The 26,431-nt window shown below is 41.4% G+C and overlaps 1 protein-coding gene across 1 annotated transcript in view; it reads right to left on the reverse strand.

Annotated features, from left to right (window-relative positions):
- kcnma1a (potassium large conductance calcium-activated channel, subfamily M, alpha member 1a) overlaps positions 1-26,431 on the reverse strand; it is a 151,432-nt gene that overhangs the window by 108,623 nt on the left and 16,378 nt on the right. The window contains 1 exon segment of the mRNA XM_034237785.1: positions 8,103-8,255. Within this exon segment, the coding sequence (XP_034093676.1) occupies positions 8,103-8,255 (153 nt within the window).

Genomic DNA, 26,431 nt, shown 5'->3' on the forward strand with positions numbered 1-26,431 from the left:
CACTCGACATGGAACAGGATTTCTTATCCTACTTAATGCTTATGAAGAAACATTCGCTGCCTATGACTTTTGTGCAAATGGTTGAGACTATTGTCACTGAGAGCGTGACAGCTGTTTCCATGCTGAGAAGTTTACCGACAGCAATAAATTAGTTTCACGCACACTACGGGAAAGCATAATCAGCCAGCCAAAAACAGACACATTTACACATTCATGAATGCACACATCCACAGCATCGATCAACATACTGTATGTACTCAAACACGCATTCAACGCACACACATACGTTCATGGGTAAACTCTGCAAACAGAGTACCCAACGGCTGCTGTGAGAAAAAAATATGCTTATGCAAGCAAAAAGGACTGTCAGTACATTATACATAGGGGGTAAATTCACACTGCACAAACATAAACAATGCCAGTCTGAGAAGTAGAACAGTGTGAATGACAGCTGTTGTCCATGCCAGCAGTCACAGAGGGGGTGAGAGATTGCATTCACACTTATTTTCTCCACAACAGGATGCATTGAAAAATAATTGAATGCACCCACGGTTTCTTTTGCACAATCTAACCTTGTATTCGGCCAAGACAAACACACACACACACACTGTTCTGTCGGCACACATAAGTTAGAAAATGGAAAGAATGAGATAAGAGAGGTGTAATCGCAGGAAAATGAGTACAGTAGTAGGAAGTGTGAGAAAGTGTTCTTCCTGTCAGAGGCTCTAGTGCAGAATCAGTTTTCCCAACATCTAGACTGTGCTGGATCGGTTACAATTGCAGTTAGAATGCATTTGCTGTCACTCTACGGCAGGGACAGACAGATGTGTTGTATTGGCAGATGACAGGGGTCAATATGTGTCATGCAGTGTGTGGGTAGATGGCTAGGCAGAGGGATGACCACGGGGTTTAGGGAGTGGACGTTGTGAACAGATGGTCCCTGGTTGCCACCCAAGATCCCATTAAGAAAGATGGAAGGCCTGACCTATTTCCGGACCCACCATGCCGCACAAATCTACTGCACAGAGAGATAGCGAGAATATCTACATTCAAAGGTTATAATCCTCGCTGTTTTCGTTGGACATTATGAGATAACATATGTTGTTACTGTAGCGTTAATGCAGGAATCAATTGATTCAGATGCTGTAGCAATGCAGCACAAGAATTCCGCCCACTCATATTTTCCAGCTGTTATTTCCTCGGACATTGTGCCCTTGAGTGCTTAATGGGGTCTTTCTACAGAGCAACTGGGGTGATACGGTTGTCAAGAGAGACCAATGAGCCATCCACTATCAGACCAGAGGTGCTCTGCCTTCCACCTATCCTCTGCATGCACTACATTTGTGTGGGCAGCTGTCTCACAGGGCTCGAAAAGACACGTCCTCCTTAAGCTGCAGCTGGCAGACGCTTAGTTGCTTCCTGCTCTGAATAAGTCCCCACAGACTGACTTTCTCACCTGTCAATCAATTTCCAGCAGATCTTTCAAAACCATTTTTTTATATTTGGAAGTGAATATATTGATAGAAATGTGTGTTTTAGTCTTCTCTTTTGTTTTGATGCCTGCTTTACCAGCAGAGGATCGTGTTCTGTAATCTCCTTATTCATTACCCTCCATGTTTTTCCCTTTGACCGAGCTTAGTGTCAGCTGACAGCCTCAACGGAGGCAGGTCATTTGTAAGTGAGGTGATAAATATTTGATACGGTGATATTGTAAAAGTGATGCGAGATACACAAAGCTAAAGCCCCACACAGAAGAGCAACATAGGCACATGCTAGCATCAATCACTTCCCCCCGGTATTTTATACGGCACATAAGGTGACACGGACCCTAATCGAAATTAGATATATGGCTCTGTGTGTGTGTGATGGTGGTTGGAGAGGCTCATGCATGTAAGTTACAGAGGCTATGATCACACAACAACAGGGGACTTTGACATACGACCAGTCTGAGGAAACAACATATTATCAGCACCTTTCTCTCTTGAAAGCACATAAGGCAGAAAGATGAACACACACGCCTGTGTGCACCTGCTGCCCTTTGTTTACGGTTATTACATGCTCTAAGCAATTCCGTGAGCCATAATAGCTTTCGCCTCTTGCAGGCTATGGCTCAGCAATGGGACTCCTTTAGAACAGGACTTTAATGACCTCAGTGATTCCCAAGCAGCACATGTCTGCTCTTAATGGTTTTGCAGCGTGGGTGGATGTGTGTTCATTTCATTCCTTTCTCATCAGAGCAAAGTAGTTTGGCAAGGTCACATGAGCCGTCAATACAAGCTGGCCTTGTTCTTCACACTCCAGCGATTCATCGTAGCATGGGGAAAAAACATGGAGGACACCTGGGCCAAGCTGCTGCCACGGGTGGATTTAGATATGTCTGGTGATTCAATAAGCCTGAAGGTGTTCTTGATCTTTCCCTGGCAGTGAAGTCATCAAGGCAAATTAATGAATAGAGTTGGAGGGCTCTGCATTTCTGCCTACCAGAGGTGATCTGTCTCAATCTGCTTTGGCTCTTCTACCTGGAAAGAGTAGAGCCTGTATCTAGCTTTAATCCTACCTGTGTATATGCAACCCAGTCTCACGGCATTTCGTGTTCACCAACACGATTTTTAATCTATTGATTCGTGTTCACCAACACGATTTGCCCCTTTTTTTCGTGTTGCACAGCACGATTTTAAAAGCAATGTATTTCTACTGCCTGCAGCACGTCTTTTTCTCCGGTCGGGTTGAGGAAGACCGGAAGCTGTGTGGTTCATAAAAACATGTTCTTACTCAATATCAAGCCACAGTTATTGCTTTTATTTGAAATCGTATAATTTCGGACTTTTGTTGCCGTCTGTGAGGAAAATAAATGGGGCTCAGAGCCTCAGGATACTGAAATCTGTATTTTTTAAATCTTTTTTTCCTTCTAATTTGTTATTCTTTTCAAAATAACACACTGTTATTTACTCACCAATAACACACAATTATCCTTGCTTTTATTTATTGGTTTAATTCCATAATCTCTGGTTTTTTTGGCGTCCGTCAGGAACTGAATTTCAAAATAAAAATAACCGGAAACAGAGGTAGGCATTTCGAGCGATTACCCAAGATCCTCAGCTATGGTTTTAAGCTCGTTTATTGGATGTTTTAGCCGCAATGCATGCTGGGATTTGGTGTTTATATGATATGAAATCCGGAAAACATTTTAAAAGAATAAAATAATACTTAATTCCGAGCGCTCTTGCTTTTCTCTTTGAAAGTCATCACATAACGGCATTGTAATACACGGTTCAGCTGCATTGAATATTACAGATCTGCCGTAGTTCTTTATTTATAGAGCCCTGATGAGAAGACCTTTGGAAAAACTGAGAAAATGCCGCCGAAACTGAATACTTGACGTGGATCACAAATATATTCAACAATTAAACAACATCTTCAATTTCTCTTCACACAATACGTCTCCTTGCAGTATCAACACTAATTCGGCTGACTTTTACATTTGATCTAATTCACAGATAGGTTATATTTACACCATAACGGTGCACAGCTGATATAAAAGGACTGTAGTTTTTAAAGATATTACTGATTTTCTTTGAATGTAAGAATGTAAATACTGAGTCTGAAATAGTATAGCAATATGCTGTAAAATTATGTGAAAGCATGCATAAAACTACACATCTTCAGATGTTGTACGAAAACATAAGTGTCCTACACTAATAATACAAAGTTATTATGGCTGTGTGTACCTTGTGTGCACCTCCTAGTGGTTAAAGCACGTTATTGAATTATTGTGTTTTATTTGATTACAAAAATATTAAGAGTACATACTTTCATAGGGGGAAAGTATAAATATAGAATATAAAAAATCAAGACGATACTATAAGTGATCTCTACAATAAAACAGTTTAGTGCAGAATGTACAAAGATATTAATAGGAGGAGGTGCAAAACAGAAAAACGAAATTAACCTTTATTTAAACATTAAATAACAGATTAAGGTCTTCTTTTAAATAAGAAAACAACTTTGGGGGTATCTATCTACAGATAAATATTAAGCCTGACAAAGTACTTAAAGGTGGGGTAGGTAAGTTTGAGAAACCGGCTCGAGATACACTTTTTGTTATATTCCATGGAATGCTCTTAACATCCGATAGCAATGAATATCTTAAGTGCTTTGACAAAAAATCCATTAAAAAATTTCATCTGTGGAAGCCGTAATACTGTAAAAAGTACAACCAATCCGTTTAGCCGGGCCGGCTAAACGGATTGGATTGCCGCCTTGTCTGTCAGCCTTCCATCTCGTGCACGCACAAATATATCTCGTGCCCTCATTGGGCGTGCATTGCAGCTGCAGCAGTACTTCAATGACTCGCCAGCAACAGGCGGCCACTTTCACCAGTCTGCTGACGTCATGTGCGCGTTCATGTGTGTTGGAGGAGGTGCTCTGTAAGGAAGTCTGAAGGAAGGGGTGGATTCTTTTCGGCTGTGTACTTTCAAATGTTAGTGCACTCGAGCCGGTTTCTGAAACTTACCTACCCCACCTTTAACGTCTAATATATTGCTTTCCTGCAATGTTAACTATGTTGAAGCACTTATTTTAACTGATATTATACACATTAATTATACTCTTATGTAGATAGAATAAGAAATGTGCAGAATATGACAGTTTAATGGTGGAGGTACACACATATTGATAGATGTCTTGTAATGCACTGTTGTGGAACCTGTGACCCAAGTGTTTCATTCATTGCATAACTACACCGTAGTTGTGTATATGATATGTCAATAAACCTTTGAAAAACTTGAAAGGGATGTGCAAAATAGCCATAATATACAGTCTTTAATTAACTATTAGTAGAGAATAACGAGTAATGAATATACTTTATTACTCGTTTCCATTCATGTCAATTGCAGATAAATGTTTAGTCTTCTCAAGCACCAACTATCAAATATCTCTCCTGATTGTTGGCACTTGACAATCACCTTACCTGAATTTTACTCAGGTGTAACTAAAGTCTGATTTAAGGGTTGTTTATATTTCACATAATTAATCAGAATCTGTAAAGTAACTCAAATAAATGCAGTGGAGTAAAAATACCAGGTTAACCTCTGAATTGTAGTGGAGTAGAATTACAAAGTAACAATGAGCTGTCATGTGGGTATTAATGCTGCGCATTATGGACACAAGCGATTTTCACCCATTTATTAATTATATGTTTTACATTTGATAACACCAATGTGTTTAATACTGGCAACTTCTAATTGTGGGAAAAACTAAAACGTTCAGTAGAGACGTCCCATAGAACATTTTGCGAAACACAATAGCCAGCATGTGTAGTTCTGGGGGGGCGTTCAATTCCAGTTTTGGATAGTCTGGCGTGGTTTTGTTCCATTTCACACAGCTGTTTGACGCTCTGCGTAACCTTACGGGGACTGTAGTCCTAAACGATAGCTGGGGATTATGGGTAGTGTAGTGTCTTCGGCCATCCTAAACTCAGAAACGTTGACAATCGCAATGATGCTCGAAATGTCCCTTATAGACCTACGTCTGTTTCCGGTTATTTTTATTTTGAAATTCAGTTCCTGACGGACGCCAAAAAAGCCCGAGATTATGGAATTAAACCAATAAATAAAAGCAAGGATAATTGTGTGTTATTGGTGAGTAAATAACAGTGTGTTATTTTGAAAAGAATAACGAATTAGAAGGAAAAAAATATTTTAAAATACAGATTTCCGTATTCTGAGGCTCTGAGCCCCATTTATTTTCCTCACAGACGGCAACAAAAGTCAGAAATTATACGATTTAAAATAAAAGCAATAATTGTGGCTTGATATTGAGTAAGAACATGTTTTTATGAACCACACAGCTTCCGGTCTCCCACGACCCGACCGGAGAAAAAGACGTGCTGCAGGCAGTAGAAATACATTGCTTTTAAAATCGTGCTGTGCAACACGAAAAAAAGGGGCAAATCGTGTTGGTGAACACGAATCAATAGATTAAAAATCGTGTTGGTGAACACGAAATGCCGTGAGACTGGGTTGGTATATGTGTGTGTGAGCTCTGCTCTTCCCAGGCAGACACCCCCCTAATGTCAGATGACTGAGCATCACTACACAGCAGTTGCCATGGTTACCAGCCAGGTCCTGTGTACACGGATACTCATTGCAATTTTGATCTGCAGTGAAGCACTGATGGGAGAGCAAGAGTCCCACAGAATCACCCACCTACACACACACACACACACACACACCGTACACACTTACTTTGACAAATACACAAGCTGTCGTGCATGTACTGTTTATGTGGAGAAATACTAGCATACATGCATCCACAAATGTACATGTTCCACCCACATGAAGAGATACTCATTCACCTACACAGAGCGCTCATCAGTTTTGTACATATTGTGCTGCATATCATTAGCCCGAGCACGTGAGCAAACACAGCCTGCTGGGTAAAATGATCAGCCCCACCAGAAGTAGAACAAATCACAGCAGGTGACACACTGGGATATCTCCAGGCCTAGAAACCCCTTTAAAGCTAACACTGCCATATTTCTACCCCGACTATCACAATCACTCTGTGTTTCCTTCTCCATCTGAACGTCTGTCTCTTGGTTGGTGTGATGTTTTTATGCTCTCTCACACTCACACACATACAGGGCAGATAGGGAGGGCTCAGTCAGAGCAGAAGATGAAAGCGAAAGGAAGCTGTGTCCATGCCAGAGGAGCTGTGTGAGTGGGGAAGTGATGAAAGAGAAGCTCATTTAGTAAATTGACAGCTCCCTTCAGGATTCTACATCTTCTTCACCATAAAAGGCCTGAATCCTTCTAAACGCCCAGCTATTCTCACCAGGCGTGAAGAAACTGTCACATTCCAGCAAACATTTACAATGACAGAGTCAGTATTTTAGTTGGGATCCATCTCTCTCCAAACTCCCACTGCTGCTTCAGTCAGTCCACAGAAGAAACTTCTGTTAATAGTCTAATGCAAGTTAAGATGAGAACTAAGGTAAGATCAGATGAAGCTTAGAGGAGATTTTTAAAGTAAAAAGCTGCTTTTTTAGAGCAGCTGATGAATAAACCCTCATTATCATGTCACAATTATAAAATTCCTAAAGTGATTGTTGGGGTCAAATCACCCAAGTGTATATTGTCCAGCATTGGAGATGACGAGATTAACTTGAATGGGCTTTATTCAAACATTTTTAAATGTATAATCAAGCTAACTGTCTGTCGCTCAGTGTAGCTAAGAGGTAGATGAGAGCCGTACCATCACATTTTCACAATGTGTTTGTACCCCCTTAAACCATGTCCTTATGACAGGCATTACTTTTGAGGTACGTATCCCTAAAGACATCAAAATCACCTGCTATTACACATCTCAGCTAATTCTATTGCTGCAACAATTTCCATGTGACCATCAAGGAACAGAGTTAACTGTCATTATGGTTGAAATACGAACACTCAAGCAGAATGGGAACAGGCTGAATAGAAGCAGAGCATCATATATAAGAGTTAGACGGTTGCAGATACATCAGGATTTGGCAAAGAGCTGTAGAGTGCAGGAGAGAATCTGGGGCCAGAGTGAGGGATGAAGCTAAAGAAAGGGCGGTCAGCAGGGGAAAGGGACTGTAATTCATACAATGAGAAAAGCCATAGTGACAGCCCCTTACCTCTTGCACAAACACCTTGCTATCTCTTGTACAAATAAATCCACACACACACACACACACACACACACACACACACACACACAGACAGCTGGCAGATGCACAGCTGAGAGAGTTACAGCGTGCCACACATAGGCCATTGAGCAGAAAGAAGGCAGGCCAGCCAAATATCCGACTGAGTTCAGCAAGGACTACGCATCCCCAGAATTCTGTAGGGATTACATTAATTGCCCTACAGAATGTCTCCAGTAGGGACCTGTATAAAACAGGTGAGTGCATGTCATGCAGTGGATTTTACAGCGGATTAATCTAAAAGCCAATTTGGGTGTGAAAACCAGTTGCAGTCTGTTGGCCACAGGCACTTGTCGAATTGTGGGTTGGGAAAATGATTAATGAACTGCTACTGGTGTTTGAGACATTTATATCCACTAAAAGAGGGAGAACTCACCAGAACTCTGCCAGTGAGCGTCTGAGCGGAGATCATGACACCGGCCCAGTCTTTGACTGAAGTCATCCATCCCACTTCGCTCATGGGGACCTCCTCCTTCACACCTTCACCCTTTGGTTTGTCTGTGGCTACGGGCTGGATCACCTTCACCTCCTGAAAGAAAAACAATAATCTGTGTGAGGAAATGGAGCACATTAAATCTACTACACTAAGTCTACAGGTTAAAATAAAAAAGGCACACATATCAAATGGCATTTAGGCAATACACTACAGGCACAAACCTTGTTTTTTTATGAACTGGTACATTTTAAGAGTTTTGTCTACTTTCAAAATAAGGGAAGGAATATATCCAAACTAAACTCATTCAGACAAATATTTTACTACAATTTGTATATTAGTATCTGTAGATTTTTCCATTTACCAAGAGCAAAAATGTGATACTATCTCATTTGCATATGCATATACTGTATTTTAACATGTATATCCTATGTTCCTTTTGTGTCTTGAGAATTGAATGGAAAAATCTCAAATATATCTTTAAGGTGAGTTATCTCAAAATGAATTAATTTGCAGGCATCAACAACGCTAAGAACAGCCTGAATATAAATCAACCAAGAAGCTAATTACTGATATAACTAAGCCCTATTGTAGCCCTTGCATGTGTGTGTGTTAGATAACGACATAATGTGTGTGCAGTCGCTCCACACACACACACACACACACACACACACACACACACACACACACACACACACACACACACACACACACACACACACACACACACACACACACACACACACACACACACACACACACACACACACACACACACACACACACACACACACACACACACACACACACACACACACACACACACACACACACACACACACACACACACACACACACACACACACACACACACACACACACACACACACACACACACACACACACACACACACCACACACACACACACACACACACACACACACACACACACACACACACACACACACACACACACACACACACACACACACACACACACACACACAGCTCTTTAAAAGTTAATTGTTCCGCAGGGGTTGAGAGAGTAAAGCTGTTTTTCACATGCAGACCTTTCAACATTCCTTCTTGTGTCCGGCTGAGTGAACTGAGTTGCATGGCAGCTCATTGAGATGCTTTGCTTGGCACAGTCACATGCAGCTGTTCCTCTCCAGCCATTCACTCACTCCTGATTTGACACAAGTCGGCACTCAGCTTCCCTCTCCTTCTGGCATGACAATGGAATGAGAAGATGTCCCTGTGTTCAAGGTTCTTTATTGTCAAACCAACATAGCTACAGAGTAATTATGTCGTTTAAAATCTTAGGTCACAGGCTTCTCCAATAATGCAACACCATTTTACAGCTTTCAAGGCTTTCAAGGCATCCCAATGCTACAATTAAACTCAGAGTAAAGGTTTGTGTGTCACCCTCAGCCTCATAAAGCCACACACTAATCCCAGCAAATGGCGTCCACAGAGAATCCCTGGAATTGCAATAACTTTTGACCCTCTTGATGGCGGCCCCATTGCTCCTTTCCAAGAAGGCAGGCTCGTATTACAGCAGGGTACACATTCAGCACTTGGAACGCATTTGACAATGTCCCTCCTCAAAGTGGCATCCGACAAGTAGCCATCAAAGCAGATTATTATGTGACATTTGTTTCCCAGCACTGAACATGTCACATTGCTACCGTTTGTTCGGATGACCCGGACCCATCACATTTGAAAAGGATGATGCAAGTAAAAAAAGAAATGTGTTTACAGCATATTCGTTTGTGTTGACGCAAGACGCACAATGTTCCAGGATAAGTAGGCAACCAAAGTCAAAGTAACCACTGGGGTGAGCAATACTGTGGAATATGTGCCCGCATGCAACACGAAGACAAAACAGACTGCAACTTGAATATTTCTGAAGGGCTAAAGCAGATGAACCCAAGTGCTATAACAGATGAGCCCAAGAAATGGCTGTGTCCATTTCAAGAGGATTGGCTGGTCAAATTGGATTATATTTCATAATGATATGGCATGGACACAGCTGCCATTTTCCTAATTTGATTCCAACCCCATAACAATAAACTGGCCCTAAAAAAGCCTGACTTAGTCATAAGATCATTATCCGCTCCTAACGTCAGGCCTCTCAGTACTGCGGTGGATAATTCAGTTACTTATGCTTTATATACTCATTAAACGGCTTAGTGTTACGAGACTCACAAGCTGTTTAAATACCTATGATGGGTGTTATTTCAAATATATAGTTTTGTCTTTGAAAGTCACACAAAATCAGGGCCTGATTTTAAATGCCAGGTTCAATGAAAGTGATGCAGACTTTTCTTCTGAAATGTAGGTAAATCATTCATTAGTGTGTGTATAAGACACAAACTCATTAGCCCCCATTCAAAAAAGAGAGAGTTGTGTCAATTACCTTCCACTCTAACAATTTCTTCAAAAAGATCAATGTTGCCTGAAAGCTAAGGGTTATAGTGTTACATTAACAGATACATATAATTGAATATGCAGGCTTCATGAGCAAGATTCTGTCTTCTCTCAAACTCTCAGCCATTAACGACCCTCTGTCCAAACTTCTCCAGTACTCCCCTGACTACTATAGCCAGGATGCGTCTCGCCTGTCACATGCTGCAAATACTCAGCAAAGTGTGTATGCATAAGGCTCACAGTGCACAGGGATGTCACTCTGATTGGCTACATGTCTGCTCGATGGCACTCCAGGCATGTCGTGGTGGCGTAGTGTGTGCTTGTCTGTGCTCAGCAGTTACTTCTAAGCCAGAGGGGCCCCAACAACTTCACCCTCCACACACGTATGCCTCACTGGGAACACACCACATAACACTGGAACTACCGTATGTCACGTAAGTCACGTCTCATAGAAACTCTACCTGTCCCTAGCTCTCCTTGCTACCGTTTCCTTTACGCCTTCAGACATTAGCCCTGTCACAAGCATTTTGTGGTTAATGCTGCTAACTGAGTGACAGGTTCGCTTGTGCTACCAAGAAAAAACAAAAAACCAATGTTTTCGTGAGTAATATTCCTTTAGACAAGCTAAAGTGAAGCTAGACATGTTTCCTGCTCGGATTTCACGTTTTCATTTAAAATGTGTACTCTGTGTCTAGACGTCCATGGATGTCAGGCTAAAATGGGAGCAGCAATTCTCTCTGGTATACCCCTGAACATAGAGGATGTAGGAACACATTGAGCTGCAGTAATGTTTTACTGTGTGTGCATGGGGTGGAGGGGAACAGATGAATAATGGATGCAGTCACAAACTGATGGTTGGGCAGATCGGAAGAGACAATGTAAACAAGTAATTGCTTCTAGTTCATTTGGGTGGTCGGCGGTAGGCCTGAGCGGAGGGAGGGAGAAGCACTGAAGCAGCCTGCTGTGGGAGAATCCATCTGTTGGCTATATATACACACCTGTGATGTCAAACTGAGAGAGGGACAGGCAGAGAGAGAGGGGGAAAGAGGGAGCAGCAGGGGTCGGTAGATATGTTAAGAATTGAAAAGGGGGAAAAGGGATATTATCCATGAAACAAAGATTTTTGAAATAAAAGTATCAAAGTGAATGGTGTGTTGATGCACACCAGATAGGTATGTATAGGAGAGTGAATAACCCATATCTGTTTTACCTATGGCGTTGTTTTTAGCATTTGCGACTAATGTTTAAACATTAGGTAATTACCTTTCTCAATACTGATATTGATTGTAAATGGTCTGGATCCAAAGTGCCTATCCCGACACGATGAATTGTAAATGAGCTTTACCCTTTTCAATTTTGTCTCATTTATATCTTTCAGTTCAGTCTTCAAAATGCTATCCACAGCTATATTAAATGACTATGAATACAAGAATGATATCAGAATTGCTATGCAGAACTATTTTTCATTACATGCTGCATTCAGTGAATTATAAACACTTTCTAGAAGTTATTAATGTGGACAATTAAACATCTGATAAAATGTCTATTTAAAAACTGTATGTAGTTCAAACTCCTATTTCAAGAAACCTATTAATAACAACACAGATTAATTCTGTTAATATTAGGATTGTACCAATTAACAGAGCACACAGGGGAGGTCTGGTAATAATGAGAAAGACAGATAAACATGACAGAGAGAGTGACAGGGAGAAATCTACAGGACGGGGACAAACAGACAGAGGCTATGGGAGACAAAGAAGGACACCCACTCAAACAACAAGTCAGCCTGAGCAAAAGAAGATAGACTGACAGTGCGATAAAGCAAGGGGGCAGAGATAATGACATAGACACAAATTACAGGACATCAAGAGAGATGGAAAATGTAGCAAACAGACAGACAGACAGGGGGGAGACAGTGACAGAGAGACAAGATACTGCAAGACAGGGTGGTAAACAAACGGGTGAAAGACGGACAGTGGGACAGATTGGGAACACGAAAAATGGGAAGTGAGACAGAGAGTGAGACAGAAAGAAAAGACAAGAGAGAGAGACAGGAGTATGCCCATGTGACTCCGCTGATCTAACAGGACTTGGCTTAAGCGCAGCTGTTCCTCTAGCTTTCGTCCGCATCGCTGGGGAAAACTCTATTCCAGTGTGAGAAGCTATTTATAGGCGCACCCAGGGAGACGTGAAACTAGTGAATCTCATAACATGCGTTGTTCCCCCTGTTTGCTATTTTAAAGCCGGTACAGTTACCCAGTGTCCCTAGGTTATAGATCTACACTGGGTCACAGCAACAAAAGGGAAGAGGGAGGAAGAATCAGAAGCCTCTTCACAGACTAATGCACACACACACACACACACACACACACACACACACACACACACACACACACACAGGTGCAAGGCTGCATCTCCATGTGGATAAAAAGCTGTTATTTCTGTGTTTAGGTCATGTGGCGTGCTGAACCATATAAAGCTAGGGAAAATTGTTCAGTTTACAATCAGGCCGTGGGAAATTAAATGTTACCTGATTGGCGTATCTCTGCAACAATAACTTCATGTTAATTTATAATATATAACTGCAAAACAATCAGATTAACATGAAAATCGAAAGAGAGACCTGTCAACCATCAACAAGGGGATGCTTGTTGCCATTTGTCTTGGATTAACATACAGTATATAAAATGCATTATCTGTTTGCTGGTGCCAACTTGTTAGGATCAAATGGGCAATTATTTCAACTGAGTTTTCTTTTATTGGTCATAAAGAAATATTTACTTACTGGAATATTCTGATTTCTTACAATGGTAGTTTACAGGCCAAAGCTGCTGATCCAGTGGTTAAGGGCTTACCTAGGCTGCCATGTGTTTGATTTAGGGATTACACAGGTACAGCCTAGAATGCAATCTGCTCCAGATGGCATGCACACATGTCACCACTATCAACACAATTTTGACTATCACCACACTAATGTGATTTTCAGAGGCTGGAAAGCTGCAGAGCAAATCTGCACATGTGGTATTGAAGATAATAGCAACACAGATTAAGCTCAGGGGGGTGAAGCGACATCACAGAGTCATCATCGCTCTAACCCAGGATACCAAAGCGATTATAATGCGAGTGTCGGTGAAAAGTTGGTCCATGTCAAGAATCACATCAGCTCTGTGCTGCCCCTCTGTGCAGAGCCTACTGAGCACTGCAGGCCAGAGTGGGATTAGACGATTTGTGGACACTGTACTAAATAGATGAAATCAACAATGTCGGCAAACAGGAAGACAAGCCAAACAGTTAACATTTCTCTGCATCACAACTGGACTGCACACCCGTCTGCACAACACATTACTCAAAATGGCTGCATTCCCAGTAAGCTTTATGTCCCAATTGTGACATCAAATGAGCTGACAAAAGGAAACAATAAGACAGCGATATAAATAAGAACAATGTAAGCTTGTCTGAGCATCTGTCTAGGACGTCCATACATTCTTTAATATCCCTCTGCTCAGACAAAAGAGGACAGAATAAAGACACGTCTGTATAACTGTTACTCTCCTGCGTTGAATTCATAATGCTGTACTGCGTCTCTTCCATTGATACAACATTTCAAGCCCCAGTGGTCCCGCATAATAAGAGACGAGGAAGTGAATCGTGGGACATTGAAAGGTCTGAGCTCGTCATCCGTAACATCTTTTATCTGCTGACATTAAGATGATTAAACTCAGGGACTTAAATGAGGGCATAAAATGTAGGTTATATAATAAAAGATCCTGAATTAAAGTTTTATCAGAACATTTCTCTTGTTATAAGCCTGACTAAAGCGTGAAGCAAATGAGCCAATGTATGTCTAGATGTAGTTGTTCGGCAGCGGAAAGCTGTAAGAGCTTTAACAGTCGGGAGAACCAACTACATAACACTTACTGCAGTTTAACTTAGTTTACCATGTGGCTGAGCAATAAATGGCACCACAGCGGTTTTCAGACCTAAACAAATCAATATCATATTTTTTTTTGTGCACTTCCAATACTCTTGGAAACCCAGAGGATGGTTGAAACCACATAATTGGAGTTTGTACCAAGCAATCACCTCTGCTCCTGTCGGTGAAGCCTAATAATTATTACTAAACAAGGTAAGCAGCTGTAAATCAGACAGGAAGTGCCTCTCCTCTGCTGCTGATCTTTGCTTCTCCTGTATCTGATTGCAAGTACGGATAATTGACCCTGTAATCACAAGGGAAACCAGACATTAAAACGATGTATGGCCTCGGACACAAAGTGAATGATAATAAACACAGAATAATTACTTCAATGAAGATGGAGAAGTGCTAATTTAACAAATGACTGTGTAGGGGGGAGGCAGTATTCAAGTCCTTACATACCACACGTGCAAATCTCATTCTCCCCCATATGTGCACATGCAATAATTAGTCATTTAATTGTTGACAGTTATAATTGATATTGTTTTTTTCTCCTTCTTTTTTTAACCAAACTAGGGGCTTGTTACTATGGTGATGACGCAGGCTGTCAGTCACACATTCTTGTTTTCTCTATGCAGATGAGGAAACGCTTCAAATTGGTCCATTTAATAAAGCAGAGAAATGCCCTTCAATGTAATTGCTGACACAGGAAGAATCTAAGCCAGCACCAAGGACGGAAATCACAGTGTTTGATTCCCTGTATAATGAGTTCATTCTACATACAATGTATTCTGACCCAGACTACAGCCTACTACACTGTTTTCCCAGGGGGGGGGGGGGGGGGTTGCATACACTTGTATCCAATCAGAAAGTAGATGGAATGAAAAAACCCCACATGCTTGAATGGCGACAGCCTGTGTAGCCGTTTGTGGCACAATCGCCCGAAGCTGATTTCCACCATTTTGAACCTACAGTCAATGTACATATCAGTGGGTTTCAACTCAACGGATTAATATGCATGTAGAGCAGGGGTCTCAAACTCAAGGCCCGGGGGCCAAATCCGGCCCGCGACCTTATTTTATGTGGCCCCGCAAGAGCTTGCAAAGAATATAATACGTTTATACTAAGTTATTATCCTATCCAATAATAATCCAATTCAGAGGCGATAATGTAATATAATACATTATTTTATATATATATTATATATGTATATAGTTACAACTGGCCCTTTGAGTTCAACCTTTATGGGAATGTGGCCCGCGATGAAATTGAGTTTGACACCCCTGATGTAGAGCATTCAAGACATGCACCTTTAAAATATCTAAAGCAATTCCTGAAGCTTTATGAGATCACAAAATATCTACGTCCAATATTCTACATATATATATACAAAATAAGCCTTCTGCCATAGTTTGCCAATTCTTTGGAGTAATTCTATCTCATGTTAGCACTAAATGCTACGGTGACGTCCCTCAAAATGACTTTCTTGTCCTTGGAATGTTCTTGCCGATTCAAACCACCAACATCAATCTCTTCGGCTATACCCTGAAGGTTGACTCTATTTTCCATTATTGCTATAAAAAACTGGACTTTCATTCATTCGAGAGGGCTGGACAATGTTGCGTGTGTGCCTGTGTGTATACAGTATATGTGTGTTAAGGTAAAGATTGATTTCTATTCCAACTGGGGCTCGGTGTTTGTCGGCATTGCTTACCACGCCTATGAATCAGGAGGTAATAGTGTGGCTCTGAGCTCGCAGCCCGTCTGGACCTTCTGACCATGAAGCCTGAGGGAAAACTCATATCTGCACTAACAGAGCTCTATCAGCAGCACGACGCTCTCAGAAGGCAGGTTTAATATTAGTTATTCTATCACTTTCTTATGAGAGTGAAAAGCTTTTACAAACGGAAAATCTTCTGATACTGTGGCTTGCCTTAGTATTATTTATGATGTTGGCTAGTAGACTAAAAGGAGAGAAAAAACGTGACATTACTCCTACCCTGGAGTTTGAATATTTAAAAACATTACATAATGAATGAAATGTCATCGCATACTATCAAAGGTTTCCCTCATCATACACTTCCAAAGGCAAATGAAATCCTATTCCAAACATTATTTCTAAAATTGCATTGTTATTAATACCACTGTTTAATACAAGAATACATGAACTACTGTATGTATATACTAATGGTATTAGTTACATTGATTGATCGTAAAACAATTAAAGATGGATAGATGTTCAATTTGATTGATAAACATCTGTGAAAAATGTTAAGATTTGGTATTGGTTGGTTATAGAACCAAATAGAAGTATTTTTATTACCAGACACAATTTCATTATACAGTATTCTATAATTAGGGTTTTGTACACCCTGTTAATGAACTGCGAGTACGTGTATTTCTTCTCTGCAGATTTCTTTCACGCCCCTCTGTGTATTTAAAGAACAATAAAACAACAGCAACAGTTACAACAACAGTCTTATCAATAGTCACCTGGCTTAGCTCTGATCCCCCATTTCCCTCTGAACACTTTAATGAGCTTTCCTCCTGAACACAGACAGACAGAGCTCTCTGTCAATAAGCACCACAGCGAACAATGGACGGATGAAATGGGGGGCCCATTATCTTCTGCAGAACGAGCCATTTAGGAGTTTTCAAGGAGTAGAAAACAAACAAGATGGAAGCCCTAATTGGCTCCCTGCTGTCTGACCCCACTTCATAAAGTGCAACATCGAGGCATGACTGACCATTTATAACAGCAAACCTGTTGGTGTTGCACTGGAATGCAATCATATTCAATATGTATTTCAATATGCATTAACCTGTCTTAAACTGATAATACATGTTTGATGAGATGTTGTAATTGAGTTTTGATTCCCTGATTGTTCAGGTAATAGTTTGTGATGTAGGTATATTAAATAAAAATAAAATATGTAGGAAGTGTCCAACCCTTTACAGAATATACCAGAAATACAATAAGTACAGACGATACACTTACATCTGCACATGAACCAACAAGTGCAGAACAAAGAAGTATGTGTTGTTTATTTATCAGCAAGCAGAGTGGATTCCTAATTTCTTAACTGGTCGAACCAATTTATCTCATGGGAGAAAGAGTTCATGATTTTTCCACGTTGTGCTTTGGAGCGCTACAGAAATATTGTTATGGCTATTTATTTGTTTTGTGCTTTTGGATTAGATCTGAAACACAACTCTTTTATTTAGGGATGCACGATATTGGTTTTTTGAAACCGATACCGATAACTTCCTGCTTCTCAAGACCGATACCGATAATAATATAATATATATAGTTTTATTTAATGAATCAGTGCCTCCAGAAAATGTGTAAACACAGAACAACAGATGGGTGGGAGATGTTGCATGATGAGAGATTCTGAGCATTGCAGCCCATGCATAACTAGTCTTTCAACACACCGAGCTAACAAATGTAGGAGCAAGTCCTACGTGTTCCTTATAGCCTTTGGTTCACAATAACAGAATCAATTTCAAATGTTAAAACCGTACTCTGGATAACTGTGTGACGAATCCTCACATCCAACAGGAAAGGAGCCTTCATCTTCCACTGCTATACCTTCAGAGCTCTGAAAGTGGTTAACTTCTCTTTCGATTTGTCCTCTCCCCCTTACCCATCATCCAATCAAAACCCTGTCACAGTTGGCTGACTATAAATCAACCCTGAGATAGAGCTCAGGGTTATAACCTCAAATCCAGCTATCTTCCCAATCACCCATTTATTCTCTTCTACACTCATTTCCATATTTTCTTCCTTTACTTTCTCTACCGTTCCTCTCTCTTTCTTTATTTCTTTCCACTCCACTCCAGCGGCTTAAGAGAAGTCTGAAGAGACCAAGGAGATTAGTCTCTCTCTGCCTGAGAGACAGGTCTCATTACCTTTATCTTTTCCTGATGCAATAATACCCTCAAAAGCCTCGATGATGCCAGCCGGTGCACAGGACTATGCATGAAATTATTATGGCATGCTTAAGTCACATGTTTGATGTTGAACAGTGGCAAAAGAGGTATGGGTTTCTTAAACTCAACTGTCTATTTTAGTGAACAGTTCCCCTGGTTAATTGTTTTGTAATTCGAAAATAGCAACACAAAAACGGGCTGATGGAGGATTGAAGGAAGCAGGATTTAAATTATTTAAATGAATGTGTCCCTAAGGTAATCAAATTGCATAACACAATACAAGGGTATTACTAATACTATGTTATTTTGGAAAGTGTAAAAATAAAAAATAAACGCAGTCATCTGAGCCTAATGATTCAGAGACATGCCCTTGATTTGAGAACAGCTCTGAGGCTAGCAATGAAAGTGCAAATGATTTTCTAACTCAAGGCTCATTTAATAATTTTAAATTTAGATCTCACGCCTGGGGAAAATAAATCAGCTTCCGTCATACAGAATGTGCATGTTTTAACCCTGGAGAAAGGAAGTAGAAACGCAGAGAAGACACGCAGTGGTTGTTCTGCTGGTCCACCCATCAATGGGTTCCACGAGGAGAGTTGTGTTTCTTTACTGTAACCCCTAGACAGAGAGGACTATGACCTCAGCTAACAAGATCCATTAGGAGCGACTGGAGTCAGGACAAAACATTGCAGCAAGTGCGTATACACGGTCTGAAGCCTGTGTAATTATGCAAGATGGCAGTGCAGCAAACCAATCTGTGTTTATAGGAAATGTCATTGCCTTCGGAGGAACACTGGACCGTATTGCAGAGCATTAAGCAGCCCCTATGTGATGTGAAGTGTAAAGCGGACTGCTGGGGAGGACTGAGGCGTCCTATCTGCTCAACTTTACCACATCAAAGGGTTTAAACTGTAGAATAAAACATCCACAGACAAGGCACACAAAGCTCAGAGGAAGCACTCTGGTTGTTTGTCTTTGGTGCAAGACGAGAGTTGTAATGTGTCAGTTCCATTCAGTGGGGTTGTTATTGTGTTTGGAAATGGGTTGGGATTTAAGGAGCTGACTGAAGGTTTTGTGTAATTGCATTTCGTCCGAGGCTGAGGGAGGTGTTCCCTGCCATGGCGGCATGTTATTGGGGTTGTTTATGCTGGTAGAGGTGGCGTACACCACCTCCAGTCAGCATTTTGACCCTCGCAGCAGGCTGCACTGTTGAGCTCAAATAAACAACACTGAAAATTCAGCACAAAAATAAAAAGTGTTGTCAGGGTGCGTTAGGGAGGGAGCTGGCAACATGGGACGATGTGAAGACTGAATCAGCTCTCCTCTACTGTCCACACAGTGGGCAACACTGTACCAACCCAAGGACAAGTCACTAGGGGTGACACACACAATGTGGCACATTTGCATGAGTTGGGGATTTACTTTATGAAATGATACTGGAGCAACAATACAGGCAACCATGGAGGAGTGTATGTGCGTGTGTGTGAGAGTGATTATTCATTTTTTAGATGATCACTTGCTGTCCTTGCAGATGACAACTACAATGACGTACTCCTCGGCTCTGTTTTGATGTGTGGGGACAAGGAAGGGCGTTCATCACAAGGCTTCACTTAAAAAAGCTGACAACATACAAAGTGGTGGCAAATACATAAAGTGTTTATTCTTTCCTGTGATGTGAACATCTATGCAAGGGTTTTATGTGTGTTACATCATAATAAAGACAGCTTCCGCTTCATCTGGACTACAGCTAGGAGAGAGCCTCGGCAATCCACTCATCTGGATGCATTATGCCTGTTGCTGTTAAGTAACCTCCAGCTCATGAGCTTCTCCTCATACAGGGGTGAGGAAATCCACATCACTAATCCACAGCCTTGGTGCGTTTGTTTAACAGGCGCCAGACAGCCAGAAAAGGTTTACTGTAGGAACGTCTTCCTTTGGTCTTCACGAGCTAATAGCCACTGTTAATCAATACTGTAAGTGCTTTTTAGCCGCCAGCACCGAGCTCATTTGTCAAAATAAAAGCCGTAAGAGCCCGAGGGACTAATCAAAAGGGATAAGGCAACAGGGAAATGTGCAGCTTGGTAACATAAGAAGGAGTCAGTGAAGGCGTGTGGGGGGGGGGGGGGTGCAACAGAGGTTCAAGCATGTTCAGCAGAAGCTTCATATTACAGCATACTGTGGACATTTTAATATTATAACGGCTACTGTGCACAATGATCCAACACCCTCAGAGCACGACATTTTCAATTTTGCGACAAAGTTGGGTTATATTTCTGCAATATTTTATACCTTAGGAGAATAAGCATACAATGTGGTCAGGACATATTGTTATTAAACTATTAATATTATGACGAAGGGTAGCACCAACAAATACTGCAATTCAAATCCACGGCTATTTATACTAAACCACTCCAAGATAAAATTAATGAATTTGTTCACACACACAGGCTTTAATTGCAACATGATTTTATGTTTGGTTCAATAGTTATAACAGTTGCAAGCCACTGCACCCATCTTAAAATGAAGGCTTAGCAAATGTAATCAATAATAATTGGAAATTCAAGTTGTTTTTTAATGAGTTCAATACAAGCCTGAAGAATATATGCGTATGTAATTTAAATGCAATAATCTCTTTCCTGAGAAATCTGCTACAATGAAATCCCTTGAATGTGCATAGGGCACAGGCATGGATGAGATCATGACGGACCAACGGTGCTCTCGGAAGAGCAGTCCATCGCTCATAGCTTGTCGCTAAGCAACAGAGACCTGGCGGGCAGACAGTAGGTGTGTGAGACAGAGTGTGTGGGAAGGGGAGGTTTGGAGGAGGGGGGTAGAGAGAGGGACAGAGGCGGAGCAACAGGGAGAAAACGACACAGAGGCAGGCTGGGAGGAGATTTAAACGCCTTGGGCCAGAGTCAATACATGATGGTGTGGTGAAACTGATTATTCTGACGGTTGCAAAGTAGAGGATGGAAACATTGGTGTATGTCTCAAACACATTAAATAAATAATAAGAGTGTAAATAATAGGGAAAATCCCCAACGTCAAGGCAGTCGATGCAAATGAGGGTTCATTTACATTGTCTATTAATGTATTTTCAGGCCATCTTAAGAAAAGTTATGTTTCTTCCTGTTGAGTTGCAACAAGAAAGCTGTTTTGTTGGCGCCTCAATATATACATTGTTTTCACAGCAGGAAATTCTGCTGCTTATAGTCAGTTCTTACTGTTGTTTTCCTCGTGCATGCACAGAATCAAAGCACTGACAGAAATGAAGGTAAGATATTATCACCACAATACTGTAATCCTTTTATTATCAATATGTGTTGTGTGTCCACAGTGTCCACCTCCCACCTACAGTAATACAATCTCCAGAGCCATGAATCCCTAGAAAGAAGCAGATATGTCAAATGAAACTGTAAAGCACAACTTTTTAAAAGGCCACCTGACAATGTGCTATTTAAACATACACCTCTGCATGAGCCCGTGCACAGCTACTGTTCCACCTGATCCTTTTTGTTTCCATTATGACCTAGTATATTAACATTTCTGCTGTCGTTTCAGTATAAGAAATGTACCACATCAAAATGAAACAGTCTCCATTCATTTCCTTAAACGTGTTGGTTGAACATCTGGATTTGATTGCATGCTTACATTTGTGTTAATTGGAACCACAGCCAGTGTTTCTCAAATATTCTTATAAGCTCATCAACACATACAATTACAAGCAATTTGCTGCTCAAGAAACTAACGGGTGAAAATGGCTGCAGAAATTAGCTTAGTGCAGAATCTCTGCCACATACCGCGGCAAGTAGCTGGAAACTGATTGAAGAAAATTCAACTCAGGAGCACAAGAGGACAGATCTGGGCTAATTACGTACTTTCATAGTTAAACAATCAAATCTAAGAATAGATACCCGTTTCCGACAGAAATAATAATTGACATACGTTTATCACAATTCAACATGTCAAGGTTACAAGATATCTAATATTTTATTCCCATATTAAAAGGTGCTGCGGAAGGAAGGAAGGAAGGAAGGAAGGAAGGAAGGAAGGAAGGAAGGAAGGAAGGAAGGAAGGAAGGAAGGAAGGAAGGAAGGAAGGAAGGAAGGAAGGAAGGAAGGAAGGAAGGGCGTTCTAATAATGCAGGTGGCAAAATACCAAAATACCGTCACGTTATTTTTAGCTCCCTGGAGGGTGAAAAATATTCCAAGTGCAACCTTGGTACACACTCAATCCTCGCGGCCTGGGCTTTACAAGACATATATTCTCCTGCATCGGCCTGATGTCACAAACAGCAGCCAAGTCTCAAGGAAATCTCAATGACAAGGACATCGCTGTGCTGGGGTAACTTAAGAATGTCACAATTCGTATTGAACTTTAACGTGATCATAGTTGAGTGCGCCACGGTGAGTGTCCTACCACTTGAGCCACTGTGGTCCCACCGCATGCTTCACATGCTGCGTCATTCAGTCTTAGGCTCTCTCTGTTGTCAGTCTCTTTAATGTGCTGTCAGTCAAACTTTAGTCCCGAGCTTTTCACACAACATGATCCGTTTCTAAATTCTCCCGTAGGGCACAAGCAAACCGTATTGTGAACACTGCACACGAGATATACAATAACTGTGGTCTCCAGTTGCATTTCATCAAACCCATTATTTGTGACTTTCAAATATCCTACTTAAGTAGATTGTGATGTCGCATGTGCCGATCGATCAGCATATCGCGGCTAAACACTCCAAGAAAAATAGCGTAACAGGAGACACTCTCTAGACCAAGTTGTTGATGGAAAATATCCAAGGGATCTCTATAATGGACCCAACTGACAGCACTCTAATTCAATCACGTGTGTTGCAGTTGCAACTAAGCTGCCTCCAAATACACGCCGTCTATTAAAAACCCTGTTCAACAATGACAGACTGCAAAGACTCCAGTATGCCTAAAAAAACATTACGCAAAAGGAAAGAAACCGAACACCCAGGGCTCTCTCTGTCTAGCATGTTCAAATGTGTATCTGTGTGTGCATGTATGTGCAGGGTACATACCTCTGTGTAACCTCAGTGACACTCATGTTGTGCTTGTCCTATTACATATAGCTGTAGTGCATCAGAAAGAAATGTAGGCAAAACAGAATGTGATGCTACACAGACATTGTTTATATGATGTAGTTGCAGTATACATGGTTTATTCCCCTGCATGCATTATAGATAAAAGGAAATGGCAAAGTTATTTTTACACACTCTGTTCACCCCAACAACAAAAAAGGCTCACGATATATTCTTATCTTCCTACTAGTGAACATGTATGAAAGAGGTAGGAGACATATTTGATTAAGACTGTAAAAAGTAACACTGTGGTTTCGGTGTTGGTGACTTCTCAATCAGTGCGCACTGGAGCCCTACAGCTGTTGTTTACTATTAAAGCAGGATTAGAGCCACGTTTTGCGGGGTGGTTCTAGGAGACAACACTGATCGCATGCTCGTTCCACGAATGCCTGAGTCTTTCAGATCATTTCATGTGTCAACCTATTGGGGACAGAGGCCCTCTCCTCCTCTGCTTTCTAACCACAAGACAAGAAAGGCCGTCACAAGGAGAGACAAGTATGACTAATTGCAGTCATTACAGGTCGGAGTATTTCCTTTCGACAATCTTCTGCCTAATTCCCCTCGGAGATACACAAATCAGCATGTTCGGAAAGAGTAAATACTGCGGCACAAGGATCAAGAGCACTGCTAATGTATAATGTGCAATAGATTGTGAAAAGCAGCTTGAGGGATTGTTTGTTATTGATTTATGAATATCAGGGTAAAGAATGCCACCTCCCAGCTCAGACTTGGTCCCATCAATTATTCAGCTACAGTATCCGTGTCCACAGAACAAATAAACAACACACTGGTGCCTTCATTATTCATTAGGGGTTCCATCTGTAGCGCCTCATATATGTCCCATAGGACGCTCTGTGCAAAGTGGCACTGCATCGAAAATATGATGTTCCAGCAATGGAGCTAACTCTGTTTAAAGATTACATGATTACCACTGATGCAGCATAATGGCTTACAATAAAAAAGCCTGTAATAGCATTTCAACAAAATAACAAAATGCTAGACACAGAATGTAATTTTCTGCCTATTCCTGGTTTAAACACTATCTGGTACAAACAAGGGTAGAGTCACCTTTTAAAAACCAAAAGGGAGCTCCCAGCTGTTCTGAGTTTTTTTGTTTTCCCAGAAGAAAGAGGCGCGCGGAAAGCATCTTTCCCCGGCAGTAATTGGAATTGCAAAACAAAAAAATGCAATTTGTGTCTGAACACTGTTGACACAGACAGTGAAGACTTCTGAGCACCAAGAGAAAAATGTAACTGCCTCGCTTCTCCTTCAAGTCCCAGATGGCTAGCTGCATTTAGGGGCTATATATGAATCTTAAATTGAGTGTGAAAATATAATTCTATCTCTTTTCGGCACGTAATAACAGCACTTTGGAAATTTGAACTCAAAACCTTTCAAATCAAAATCATTTGGATTGCTTGACCCACAAATCACAGTCCTCTTGGGTCAGACCTCAAACATAGCAGAGAAATTGCTTCAACTGTGTCACAATAAATGACTAAAAGTCAAACTTGTCCAAAAGTCAAACTGCCCTTCTGAATACTTCCTGGAGCCTTTAGACTTGCTTCCAGCACCAGTTCCTTCAAACCGTCTTGCCTCCCTGCATACTGCGACACAGAGGTTGCACGGAAATGAAAATCACCACCACCACCACCACCGGGGTGCCATGCGCAACCTAAATGTCAGACTCCTAATGCTTTTAATGGTGTGTGTGTGGGGGGGGGTGTGGGTGGGTGGGTGTGTGCAGTATGTGTGAATAAAAACAGCAGGCCAAGGCTGGCTCTGAGACTGCAGTAAATCACATTATGCATTGCAATCTCTGTACATCACAGCCACTGGCACTGGCTTCCCACTGCTGTTCCAACTAGTCAATTTGCCATATCTCACTGCTTCAAAAAGTCTGACGGGAACTCGAGACATCGCAGGAAAGTTATCGATTCATTTATCATGTTTGCGTAATTGAATATTTGTGTGCAAAATGTACTTAAAAAAGTAGCAGCGTGTAACAAAGATGCGCTCTGGAAATGGACGTAATGACTAGACTCCGGGAGGCTGAACAAGGCTACGAAATATCCTCTTTATCTATGTATACCAAGGAGATGTATTTCCTGACTTGTGTGTCTTAGTTCTTATCGCATAGCATGCATTTTTAAATCGCATAAACCCTGTATTTCTCACACCCACACCTCGCCAAGAATGGGTTGCTTTGATGGACAGGGAGCGTGGCAGCGATGGTCAGAGGCTGTGTGTCAGGGTAATTACAGAGCAGCCATGTTAGCAGGCCAGGGCTAGCCCCACAGGAACAGGAAACGGCATACCATAGGTAGGGTTTCACCTCAAAAGAAAACCCGCCTTTGTTCTGTTCGCTGGAATGTTATGCGAGAACATACACACGCCTAATTTCTCCTACTACACTTTTCAACTAAGACCCTGACCCTTTACGAGACAGGTGAAAGGCTTCTTCCGAAGTCATGCTAAAGTCGCAGTTTTCAATTTCAGATCACCCAAGCAGGGGTCAACTCCCTAACCGAGAGGGTGAATGACCAATCGAATAAAGAGCCAAAGGGCAGTTTATGTTCTCAGAGCAGAAGATTGTATCTATTATTTCCTTCCTGCTGTGCATCCTTCTCCTCTGCAACCACGCTCTGTTATTCTGATTAACTCGAGAAGGCACTTTGGTGCAGTGTGATAACAATGCTATGTTTCCACGTGGCATCTGTGATATCACATATAATCTGTACCCTTGTTTACATCCCGGGTGGAGGGCGAAATGAACAAGAAAAGACTTCCCAGCAGAGACCAGTTTTGTGTGGCTACCAAATTGTTAGACCGTGGCTCCTTTGGGGGAACACAGAGGCAGGACAATGACAGATGAGGATGCTTTTGGTCAGGGG

This window comes from Gymnodraco acuticeps, unplaced genomic scaffold, assembly GCF_902827175.1.
Source record: "Gymnodraco acuticeps unplaced genomic scaffold, fGymAcu1.1, whole genome shotgun sequence".
In the NCBI taxonomy this organism is placed as follows: domain Eukaryota; kingdom Metazoa; phylum Chordata; class Actinopteri; order Perciformes; family Bathydraconidae; genus Gymnodraco; species Gymnodraco acuticeps.